Source organism: Hemibagrus wyckioides, linkage group LG11 (assembly GCF_019097595.1).
Source record: "Hemibagrus wyckioides isolate EC202008001 linkage group LG11, SWU_Hwy_1.0, whole genome shotgun sequence".
Lineage (NCBI taxonomy): Eukaryota > Metazoa > Chordata > Actinopteri > Siluriformes > Bagridae > Hemibagrus > Hemibagrus wyckioides.
The window spans coordinates 18,811,678-18,824,327 of record NC_080720.1 but is presented as its reverse complement, the minus strand read 5'-3'; the positions used below and the strand labels follow the sequence as shown (position 1 = coordinate 18,824,327).

General features: G+C 37.6%; 1 protein-coding gene across 1 annotated transcript; it reads left to right on the top strand.

Moving 5' to 3' along the window:
• Nucleotides 1-318: 318 nt before the first annotated feature.
• Nucleotides 319-6,479, top strand: stmn3 (stathmin-like 3). The gene is made up of 5 exons (XM_058404061.1): nt 319-485; nt 3,187-3,282; nt 3,488-3,666; nt 3,943-4,134; nt 5,200-6,479. The coding sequence occupies exons 1-5, from the start codon at nt 467-469 to the stop codon at nt 5,257-5,259; spliced, it is 546 nt and encodes a 181-aa protein (XP_058260044.1). The 5' UTR covers nt 319-466; the 3' UTR covers nt 5,260-6,479.
• The last annotated feature ends 6,171 nt before the right edge of the window (nt 6,480-12,650 follow it).

Sequence of the window (12,650 nt, the reverse complement as noted above, 5' to 3'; positions counted from 1 at the left end):
AAGTAAATAACAGAGATACTGTAATAAATGATTTGCCCTACCCCTGTATTTTGTCATTATGCCACATTGCTGACCTGATTTTTTGTTGTGCTCTGTGTGTGTGTGTGTGTGTGTGTGTCAAAGAAAGAGCGAGCTAGAGAAACTCTTTGTTATAGGTTGCATAAGCAGAAAAATCTGCCCTTTGTTTCCTAGACAACAGCCCTGCATACCTCCCCACACACCTTCAACAAAATGCAGTTGCATTGTCAAATTGCTTCGCCAGATCTCTTACCTCCTGCGCACCCGGTCCCCTCCCCTCACTTTTTTCTACTGCTCCAGCTCCCCTCCCTTTCTGTCTCTTGCTGCATCCCTAGCTCAAAAGGCATCTCGACATCACTTAACTCCAAGTCACCTTCCCTTTTCCAGCTTGCTTTTCTTTCACATTCTCCATCTTTCTGTCCTCCATCTGATCAAATCCAGCACCGTGATGGAAAACACCATGTCAGGTAGGGCCCGAAACAATCTATTTACTCATAAACAGGGAATCTGCATCATCTCAAGATTTTACAGGGTATCTCTCAGCTGTGCAGGATGATATATTGTCACACAACTTAAAACTGCCACTTAGGTAACACCGTAATAGCGACGTTTATCTGGAAATTGGAAAATATATAAATATGTGCACCTAATGTTATGCTAAAAGCTAAAGCAAATGTAGTGTCCTCGATTGTGTGTGTGTTTGCATTGCAGTATTCTAGGGCAGCATGCCTGGGGCAACGTATGTGTAATTTGTCTTGACAAAGACAGGAGAGTTTTCTCAGATCCTACGCCAGTATAAATGTCAGTCCTTGAAAAACACAGTCTTGCAGGAGTACCACCCACTCTGCCTCCTTCAGGGAATACCATCTCCGAATTTTCTCAGCACCTGCTCTTCATGAATGATATCATTCTGGTTTATAGGCTTTTGTTAAATTTTCATAAACAGAGGAGACTATAGCTGTGACCTGGCATTGACAGACATTTGCAAACAATCAGCAAACAAGAATTCGATCCCAAATCTGAAGAAAACTTTCAAAGATGGTCAAATGTAGAATGGAATATCCATTAAAAGTCTCATGCTTGGAAAGTAGAACACAGTCCATTATCTTAATCTAGCATTTTTAGTAGTATTTTATGGCATTTATAGATTACTGTCAGATTTTTCAGTTTCAGACTGTGTCAATCTGTAACTGTTTATATTAATAATATATTTGTCTACTGCATCAAAGGACAGCTCTGTAAAAACATTAGGCTTGGAATATTTTTGCCATTGTGAAAAGTCATCCTTTACTTAGCTCACTGACAATAAATAACACAAACAAACCCACGCCACCCTACTCATGACTCACACAATCCCAAGAATATCCTTCACGCAGATTGGCAGAAATGTCTTTGTTCATCTTCAGTAACTGCTTTAGTCCAGTCTGATGGACCTGGAGCCAGCACAGAAATGCTGAGCACAAGACAAGAATGAACCCTATATGGTATACCAGTATCTATCCATCATAGGTATCACATATTTGCACACACACTTGCACACACATAAGGGCAATTTAGAGCAGTCAGCAAAATTACCAGCATGCTTGTGGACAAGGGAAAGAAACCATAGAACATAGAAGAAATTCACATGGCCATGAGGAGAATGTGCAAAACACTTCACAGACTGTAATCAGACCTCAGGATCGAGCATCTGGCAGAAGCTTCGGTGAGAGAAAATGGAACTGTCACCTCTATAAAGATTTCTGCCTTATATGGAATGAGGTATAGGATATGGGACTGAATGGATCATGTTTATAGATACTGACTTTTAAGAATCTGTGGCTGAAGGACTGTCATGTCCGTCAACCTAAGATGTAATGGTGGACAGCAGTGGTGAGGGAAGTCATCAAGTAAAAAAAAAAGGAGAGCAGTCCTGATTCGTTTGAGGTTTAGGAGAACCAGGAGATGCAGAGACATTTGAAGAGTATGAGAGGCCTTGGAAAAAGTCTTTCAGGTGTCCTCAAAATAGTTCTGACAAACCCATATCAAGTGGAGGAGGAGGCCGTACACAAGCTTTGCTGAGCATGTGTGGGGGAGTGTTGATGTCTACTGGGGATATTCCAGAACATCCCAGTTATTTGCAGATGATGATATTCACTTGGCTGCATCTAAATTGGAACAAAGACATGCAATGAAGCGTTTCACTGCTGACCATGAAGATGAAAATCTGTACCTCCGAGGCCAAGGCCATGGTTTTCTTTAGAAAAGAGTATGATGCTCCCATGAGGGGACAGACCTTGCCTCTCAGGGATGAGTGTGTGTTCTTTATTATTCATAAGTGATGGAAAAAGAGAGTGTAAGACTGAACAACAGATCACATCAGTAGTAGCTTTAGTATTAGTTTATGATGGTGAAACAGGAGCTTGTTTTTTCGACAAAGAAGAGTTTCTGGACCAAAAAGCCTGCCTATGTCCCTGTACTCACAATGGTCACAAATTGTGGTTAGTGACCAAATAATTAAGGTCCCAATTACAAGTGGAAATAAGGTTCTTCCACTGGATAGCTGGGATTACCAGCTGTTACTGGGACAAGAGTAGTGCTGCTGATTGCCTCTGAACTAATTTACAGCAATGGTGGTGAATACTGTTGCAAATTTATAAAACTATTTTGTGTAGATTCAAGGCATATATTTATAATTACATTCATTTCAGTTAAAGTTTAAAACTGCAAAATAGGGTGAAGGGTGAATACTTATCCAAGGCACTGTATTTCAGCTTGGAAACATCTGAGGATTCCCCAGGAATAATTGGTTTTTGTGGTTGGGGCTGACCTTCACAGCCTGCTGTCACCACAATCCATGCAAAAAAGAAAATGAATCATTGAAAAGAAAATGAAAAACTGGAAGGATTAAATTAAATAAATGAGCTCTTTATGAACATATGTAAATAAACAAAAAAAAACAAAAATGAAGATACTGCAGGAATAATAATAAGGCTTGCTGTCTCTGTGGTGTGAAAAACTGAGCATAAGTAATAAATGTAACATTATGTCATCATTGCCTGATTAGTGCCTGATAAATAATAATACAGTACTATAGGAATAAAAAGTATTTTGCTGCATGTCGTACTGTGTATGATTATGTGATAAATAAAATCCGATTTTGAATTCTCTACAACTCCTCTTTCCTAGCCTATTCTGAAAAGCTAAAGGAGATGTCAATGCTGTCTCTCATCTGCTCCTGCCTATATTCTCAGCCTCATCATCAAACCATCAGCCATTTTGAGGGTATGTGGTCCTACTCTTGATTTATAACATTGCTATAAATAAGTACCTGATGATATATAGACAGCTGAACTAAATCAAATAAAACATCTTCTCCTACAGTATCAGTGTGTTACCAGCAAACGTATGCTGCCATATAAATAACTATATACTGTACAATTCAGTGAATAATGTTGAGTCACATAGCTTTAATGGTTTCTCTCTGTAGACATGGAGGTAAAGTCCCTGAATAAGCGAACATCTGGCCAGGCTTTTGAGATCATCCTGAATAGCCCCACTGATCTGTCACCCGACAGGCCTCAGAGCCTGAATCTGGCAGCCCATAAGAAGGAGCCCTCACTTGAAAACGTGCAAAAAAAACTGGATGCTGCTGAGGAAAGAAGACGAGTAGGTTTGACACTGATAATAAAAATTAGCAGTGACAGTCTGGTAGACTTCAGATTTGAATTCACCACCGATCATCATAATAATTCTACACAATTAATAGAATCATTTCTATTCATTTTCTGCAGATATTTTAGAGGAAACCCAATTCAATTTAAATGAGTTTTATTTATATAGTGTTTTTAACACTATCACAGAAAAGCATTTCATTGCCTTTGGCTTTTTGAAGTGTCACCTTTCCTTCTACTTATCTCTGTTTCTGTCTTACTCTGGCTACAGAGTCTGGAGAAGCAGATTTTGAAGCAGCTGTCAGAGAAGCGTGAACATGAGCGTGAGGTTCTCAATAAGGCCCATGAGGTTAATGACAACTACAGCAGAGTAGCAGAGGAGAAGCTCAATCACAAAATGGAAGTGAGCAATGAGAATCGCACAGCCCAACTCACTGCTCTAAAGCAACGCCTGAGAGAAAAAGTAAGCCTGCCTTCTGTGTTTGGTTTATCTCTGCACATGGTATAAACTCCTTTATTATTTAGAGGCATATCCAACAAGCATAACACAGGCTTAAGTATTTTATGTTCTCCAGTCTCACTTGGCTCCTCCAAGAAAGGAAGGATAATACTAATAATAATTTATCATGCTGCTCATGCAATATAGTGAATGCTAACTTCCCCTTGACTTAGCAATCCTAATAGTCTGAACATTGTGTCCTTACAAATTCATGACCTTCATCCAAACCTCTCTTGAAAAATTAAGACAATGCCCCTGTGCATAAGGTGAGCTGAGGTCCATGGTACACGGTTTGACAAACTGGTTTGGATCATTGACTGAACCCCAGGCCTCCACATCTGACATCAGTGCCTGACTCCGCTGATGCTCTTGTGGCTGATTGGTCAAATCCCCACAGCCATGCTTCAAAATATAATGAAAAGCTTTCTCAAAAGAGTGGAGGTTATTATAACACCAAAGAAGGTAATAAATGTTGACCGCGATGTTCAAAAAACACATATGGGTTTGATGGTTAGGTGTCCACAAACATTTTGACCATATAGTTTATTATAGTCCATTTAGCTATAAGGTTATAAGACAGTTTAGCTGAGGTGTTATTTAAAATCACATATAACAGCTTTAATAAAAATTATCATTCACATGAGGCATATGTTAGCTGTGTTGATTCTAAAAACTGCCATATGTGCTTTTTAGCTCAATAAGCCAAAAGGGATTGAATCTAAAGACTTTGCTAGTTCCCAAAAATCTATGCTGCTTAGCGTAGCTAAACTAAAAATAGCCTTGCTAAAATGAACAGTAGGTAGTCCTATAGTGTTAATCACTTCTTTTAGTGTGCTACTGTGCTACTTCATCCTGAGTTGGATTGTGTTTCAGTTGATTTTGTCTAGACCAGAGTTCAAATAATGTGTTTGCCCCTAACCAGACAAATTGAAGTGCTATAGTTTCATAACTGAATCAGATGATGTAGCCATGAAAGCAGCCCTGTGGTAAACGGTATAAATTAAATATGCAATGAATTCTTTTTTCCAGGAGCTGCATGCCGCAGAGGTACGCAGGAATAAGGAGCTGCAGACTGAACTCTCTGGCTAAGGCAGACACGACATCTTTCTAATGCCTACCAGCCTTGGGTTTGAGAGAGAAAAAAACATCTAATAGTCAATTTACCTGCTTGAACTTCAACTTAAGAAGATCTTTAAGAAGATCAACTTGCTTAACATTTACAGTGCACTTTCTGGAATACTCATGCACATACTGGTTGTGGATGAAAAAGTATGGGTCATCCCTTGTAGTTTTTCAGTTTGTTAAAGCAATATGACACATAACTGAATGCTAATAAAACGACTAAAGTGAAGCATAATGACTTCATATAAAATGTTATTTGTTACTCTTATTTGAAAAGACTCTATTTGCGTGTTAAGTGTTGAGCTAGCAAAATGATTTTACATAGTTCAAACCTTTTGACCTTCTTACTTGAAAAGAAAGGAACATCTGTGAAACATTACATACACTAAATGCTCTATGAATATGAAAGGATCTATGAAGCTGGTTATTATTAAAGATGTACAACTATGAATATTACTTAAAATTCCTTCAGAAATTCTGTCACATTAGCTAATGTTAGTTAGCCAGCTACGAATAGAAGTGTTTCCTTTGTTCCTTCTTCTTACCGTATGGTAAAATTGATGTGTCGATTTTTCATGTTCAGATCTGGTTGTGGGATTAAGAGGCTTGAGTGTTAATGGGAGTGGACACACCAAGTAAAATGGGAACTTAACCTTTACACTAGTTCTGTCACCAACGCCACAGAAATTCCAATGCACAAAGCACAATGAATTTCTAGCCAACGCCAAGAAGAATATGTGTCAGGGCATGTGTGTATTCGTGCTGAATAAATATATAGAAGCCATTGTTGTAGGTATATTAACTGAGGCTGCCTTCTAGTCAGACTAAATATCTTTTTTGAATATTAGACTGAATATTATTTTTCATATTTCTAACATGCAAAAGGTCATACATGAGTAAAAAATGTAACAGCCGGTAAATATAGCTTTATTAGGTTTTCCAAAGTCCTAAAGAGAAAGGGAGAACTCTAAGCATAGTGAAAACAAAGAAAAAGATTGTAAAGCTTCTGGCTGCTCAGCTTCTGTTTGCTCAAAATATGTTTGGCAGTCACTTTAATGGAGTGGTAGAATATGAATCATGAAGCAATAATGCCCTGTGAATGCTACAGTATTAAAGTAATTACATATTCAAGTGCAGTCAGACTCAAATGAATCGATCATTCTCAAAACGACCTATATGTTACATTTCCCTATATTTTCTTTGACTAATCCCAGTACATTTTTAAGTTGAAATAAAGTATCATACAGATGATGTGGTTTAAGAACCAATCATTTGTTTCTTCTTTGCCTTATAGAAAATAGATTCTACGAGTAAAATTGCTGGCTATTCATTATGGTTTATATAAATCTTATATGATGATCATCATTACTCCTTAAAACTAGTTCAATGATTATGCAGTTTTATTCGTTTTTTAATTGTAATAGATACTGCAGGAATCTTGTAGATCTTTTAACAGTAAACGTTTATTCAAAGCAGCTGCAGAAATCCTGACGTGGGTTTTGATCCCTAAGGAGCTGACCAGAGACCACAGTGAAAAACTCCCTGTCGCAACATGAGAAAGAAACTTTGAGAGAAATGAGAACCAAATCTTGATAATGTCATTTGTTAGTGTTATTATAAATGTAGAAGAGTTAAGACAAATAACAGTAGGTATGTTGAAAGGGTGGTCAGCGTGAGCAGTTTGGCTTCAGCCCAGATAATTACAATAATAGTTTTTAAAGGCACAAATAGATCTAGGTGGTATCATTCAGTGAACCAAGGGCTAGACACAGTTATAAACACTATACATAAAAGCAGCAGTATATCCAAATAACAAGAACAATATTTTACACATACTTCCATTAGGGCCAACATTTGCAAAAAAATAAAATAAAATAAAAAATTTTACTTGCATTTAGTTTCAAAATAGACAAAGGTACGCATGTGATCATATTAATATCACCACAGTGAATTCATCAGACATCACACCAGAATTCTGTATGCCGTATAAATCATTCATCATGTTTGACTTATCAAGTAAGTAGTTTTAAAGATTTTAATCTTTATAAACTGAATAAAGTTATTTAATACTAAAATATACATTTATAGTCCCCTCTGAAATTATTTGAACAGCAAAACCAATACACACTGAAAACATTTGGGTTTGAGATCAAAATGTGAATAAGAGACAAGAAATCACATTTTCATTTACTGAAATTAACACCCAGATGTGTTAAACAACTTAAAACATGGTTCCTTTGGTTTGCAGACAACCCATTTTTTATATAAGCAAAAGTATTGGTATTGCGATGGTCTTAAATTAAATAACACTTAATAATTAGTTGCACATCCCTTGCTTACATTAACTGCATCCAGCTGTTCTGTACAAACTGTTGCTTCTGTTGATGCTTCTCCAGGCTTGTACCACAGCCTCTTTCGGTTGCCTTTGTTTCAGGGGGTTTCTCCTCTTCAGGATGTGAAATGTATCTTGGTTGGGTTCAGGTCTGGTGCTTGACTTGGCCTTAGTCTAAAACCTTCCACTTTTTCACCTGATGAAGTCCTTTGTTAAGTTGACAATTTGTTTTGGTTCATTGTCTTTCTGTATGATGAACTTCCTCTTGATTAGATTGGATGCATGTTTCTGTAAATTGGTAGACTGTAGACTGAATTCATTGTGGTGCTACTATCATGAGTTACATCATCAGTAAAGATTAGTGAGTCTGTTCCTGAAGCAGCCGTGCAAGCCCAAGTCATGACACTCTCATCTCCACCATGCTTGACCAATGTGCTAGTAGGGTTTGGATCAGATCTTTTCTTTCTCCACACTTTGGCTTTTCCATCACTTTTGTAGAGGTTTATCTTAGTTTCAGAAGCTTTGTGCTTTATCTTTGTTTTTCTTTGTGAATTCCAGTCTGGCCTTTGATTCTTACAGCTGATGACTGGTTTGCATCTTGTGGTATGGCCTCTAAATTTCTGCTCTTGAAGTCTTCTTGATCAATGGATTGTGATACCTTCACCCAGCCCTGTGGATGTTGTTGGTGATGTCACTGACTATTGTTCTTGGGTTTTTCATGACAACTCTCACAATGTTTCTGTCATCAGCTGCTATTGTCTTCCTGTTTCCTGCTGTTGTTAGTGCACTAGTGTTTTTTTTTTTTTCTTTCAACATTCCTGAGCTTCAAAATGGCTTACTTTTCTCCCATAGACAATACTCTGGTCTTCATGATGGTTTATCTATTTTGATGACAAGTGCAGACTTTACAGGTGAAACCTGGGGCTCAAACTAAGCATAGGCATTCAGAGCTATTGATTGTTTAAATAGGATACAGCTGAGCAACAAGAAAGACCTGTCAGTTATATGTACTAATATCTTTGATCACTTGATTTATGGAGGGTGTGTTCAAACAAAAGCCACTATGTTGTAAACATGTAGATGTAAATGTCACAAATTTTTGACATTTCTATCTATTGTCACATAAGCACTGAGCTTTATGTTCCAATACTTTCAGAGGGGACTGTATGTAATGCATATATTTTTGTAAAAATATTGACTTTTTTCTAGTATACGAATTGTACATTTGGGGTATCTCAACATTTGCACTAGCCATCTCTTCAAGCAAGTACATCTCTTATATACTCTAGAAAAGTACATAATACATAAAATAGGTGCCAGTTATCTGCCATGAGGGGACCGAGCCAGAGCAATTCTGCAATTCTGTCCTACCAAGGGGCCTGCTTTATGGCTAAAGCATCCTTGTCCACCACAGATTCAGAGTATGCCTAATCAGTGGCTACAACACAATCCACCATCAATCTACATTTTTCACATTTTAATAAGATAACACACTGGGCCAAATACTCACGTGAATGCAACCCTATGGTTTTGTATCCCTGAATCATTCTTATAAGGATCAAACATAATGTTATACATGTATTAGAATTGTTGAATGTACACCAGAGGTGCCTTCAATAAAGAAACATGTGAATGCATGCTGCCCCTGAAGAATACACCAAATATTCTGTGTAAAGATAAATGTTTATTATAAATATCTATAATATTGATTGTGTGTATATGCTATTTATTTCTTTACCGTAAATTATTTTCCATTAACCTTTTAATAAATATTTCAGGGTAATCATAATAACACAGGATGAGTCAGTCCTACAGTTTATTCTTTGGAGATTTAAAACAAGAACTTCTGTAGATCCAAAAACCTAATGCAAAACAGTGATAACAGTAACAGTGAATCAATTGTGTTAGTGATACTAAAGAACATTCAAAATATACTGAGAGAGTTCCTGGATGTGGACAATGGTTTGCAAATAAAATTAGAAGAGGGTCCATTTCTCCCTTTTTTTTCCCTTTTTTGATAGCAGTGGGATGATGAGTGTGAAGTAAAATGAAGCTGCCAGACTTTAACAACCTGCAGAGTGACAGAACAACACCATCTGTGAGCTGGTCCTTGAAAGGTATGACTCAAGCTTTGATTGACTTGAGCCATTTTACAGACAGACATCAAAGGCAGAAAGAATCTGGGGCGATCATTTGCCTAGAGATATGGTGAGTGTAGAGATGTTGACCTATGAAACATTCCCCTCAAGGCAAGACTCAAGTGTTTGAGCGTGCATATTTATCCAGAGAATTTGTCTGTGCTATTGACAGAAATGGTGTTCAAGTGGTGACACCAATTAACATTTGCATCCCTGAAGAATACACAGCATTTGAGAAGGACAAATTGCTTCACACTGGAAATCCTCTGAAACAGACTGTCAACAGAGGAACAAACTTTTTATTGTGAAATTATTATGGATTATTGCAAAAGCCCTTCATTAGAAGATGGTTTGAGCGTTTTCGAGACTAAACAGAACTAACTCTTTGGCTTTTCTAAGAAAGGTGTAAAATTTCAAAGATACCTGTAAACCCATTTTCACTATTGGCTCAAGACCAAGATCAGTATGAAAGAGCTCGGCCAGCAGCATGAAATCGAGGGTTCAGGGCTGCAAAATTATGGCTAGTAAACTGGACAAGTATGCACAGCACTAATGAATTACCCTATGGGTAATGAACTGGCATAACACTTATAGTGTTTTCCCCAACATAACTTGAGTCCAAAGGTTTTCAGTTTACTGCTGAGGAAACACTAAATGCCTCAGGTGATATGTGAAGCTTTGACATTTTGGAGTGCTGTCAAGATAGCAGTACATGCCATTGTGCAGCACAGAAGCGTCAGGAAACTGGAAGATTGGTGCAACCAGGAAGAGAAGCTGGTGATGATGTTTGCTGTTCTAATACTTTTGAATGGCACTGTACTGTAACACTCAACTTATGACTTTATTAAACAGCACCATCTGCTGGGCCGAAGCTATGCTTTCCCTATGAAAAATTAAATAGAAGTAAATGAAAATCCAATATACAATGTAAATAATAATGTCTGTTTGTACCTTTCCCTAATGAGGGAAATTCAAAGCTGATGAGGATTTTCAGAAAATTTACGTCTGCATTTAGCATTTAGCAGACAACATATGTAGCATGAATTACACACAAGTACACATAAGCCACAGGTAATCTTGTCAGATGTTAGTTAGTTAGTTAGTTAGTTACACTGTAAAACATGATAGCCTGATTAAATTATGTTAACTTATTTCTTCTCTGTAACTCTGTAACAAAAGCTTATCTTCAAGTGGAATTTATTCACGATTTAAGGCAGCAGCTGAAATATATTTTTTAATTTTTAAATGTTTTACAGTGTAATTAGTTAGTTAGTTAGTTAGTTAGTTAGTTAGTTAGTTAGTTAGTTAGTTAGTTAGTTAGTTAGTGACAATGCTGCTATTCTCAGACATATTTTTAAATATTGTTATTATTAGTACATTTAGACCTTATATAAATATTCTTTTGTGCATTTGGTTAAATCTTTGATATCTCTTAGCTTGCTTGACAAAGCTAGCGTGTACATGATCACTTTGTGGGCTGCATTTCTTTTTTTGTTTGTTTGTTTGTTTGTTTGTATGCATCAAGCTGCATTGATCTCTCTGTGTTAATGTTATAATGATTAATGAGTTTGCAGCCCGTAGGAGCACTTACATGGTAAGAAAGGAGAGAAGCAATATGTTTGGAGGAGAGTAGGACAGATGGAAAACACGACATGAAGTAGAAAGCAGATTACTAAGAACTGCCAAACATTTTGCTTGTGTGTGTGTGTGTTTGTGTGCATAGCCTCATTAGGGTAAGGGGAGATTGGAGCTGCAGAGGGTTGCCTCCACTGAGCCACAGCCATCTTTCATGAAGCTGAATCCACAAGCTCAATCAGTCCCACATGAGAGAGAGATGAAGTAGTATTGGGGTGGGGGGAGGGTAGGTGGTAAGCGAAGAAGGAGGGGTACTATTTCTTTAAATATTTTAATGTTATTAAACTAAATGTGTAGGATATTAAACATATATTTTTTTCTATATTAAAGGAATCATGTGTATATTAAAGTCCTGAATGAAAACCAGCAGTGTATATCTGAGAGCCAAAAAAAATAAAGATTGAATCAAATTGAACCAAAAAGTGAATGGGGAGTCAGGGCTTGTTACCACCAAAGCCAGATTCTCTGTCTGTCTGTCTTTCCCTCTCTGTCTCTCGCAGCTTACACACCACTCTGCTAAACTTTACAACAACGCACCATCTTATTATTCAGAAGCTATCCTTTGTAAATGTGATAATTATATGCTTCTCAAAATCCCCTTACACAGAGGAAATATATCAGAGTATTTAAACACTGAGTCATTCCGACACCCCTAGCCATGGTTTGCCAGTGGGCTCTTTCTGTAATTCCGTGAACTCACCTTATTTCACAGTTTCCTATATGCATGCATGCATATATACGTGTGTGCACGCATATATGTGTGTTTATTGGCAGCCGCCATCACTATTGTACAGATGTGACCACAGCACCCCACTTTCACCACAACAAAGGCCAATTAAACAGCGCTGCCTCACAGGCCAAGCAGCCGACCGCCAGCCGCACTTCCACAAACACGCAGATCAGTTTAAAACCGAGAGGGGGAGGCAGTAAAGCTGAACCCAGGCTGAGGCCTCTGCTGATTCAAACCAGCCGCTCCACTCACCCTGCAACTCCTTTACTTTTCAAATTAGTGCCATATTATGGTTGATTGTTTAGGAAGCACATATTAACTTGCTAAATATCCGTTAGCTCTAAAAATCCATCAAATTATTATGGGTCACTGAATGAGGAACAGGAGCTGTTATGTTTGACTTGGACGAGTACAAGTGCTGGTTCTAATATGTCTCGGCTCCCAGTGTTGTGAAAAATAAAGCCTGGCTCAGAATTACCTCAGATGACATGTATTTCCATTCCAGAAATACAAAACTACCAGC

Coding starts and splice junctions, on each gene's coding strand:
- stmn3 (XM_058404061.1), top strand. Junction 3,667..3,942: donor CTGCTGAGGAAAGAAGACGA/GTAGGTTTGACA, acceptor CTCTGGCTACAG/AGTCTGGAGAAGCAGATTTT. Junction 4,135..5,199: donor AGCAACGCCTGAGAGAAAAA/GTAAGCCTGCCT, acceptor TCTTTTTTCCAG/GAGCTGCATGCCGCAGAGGT.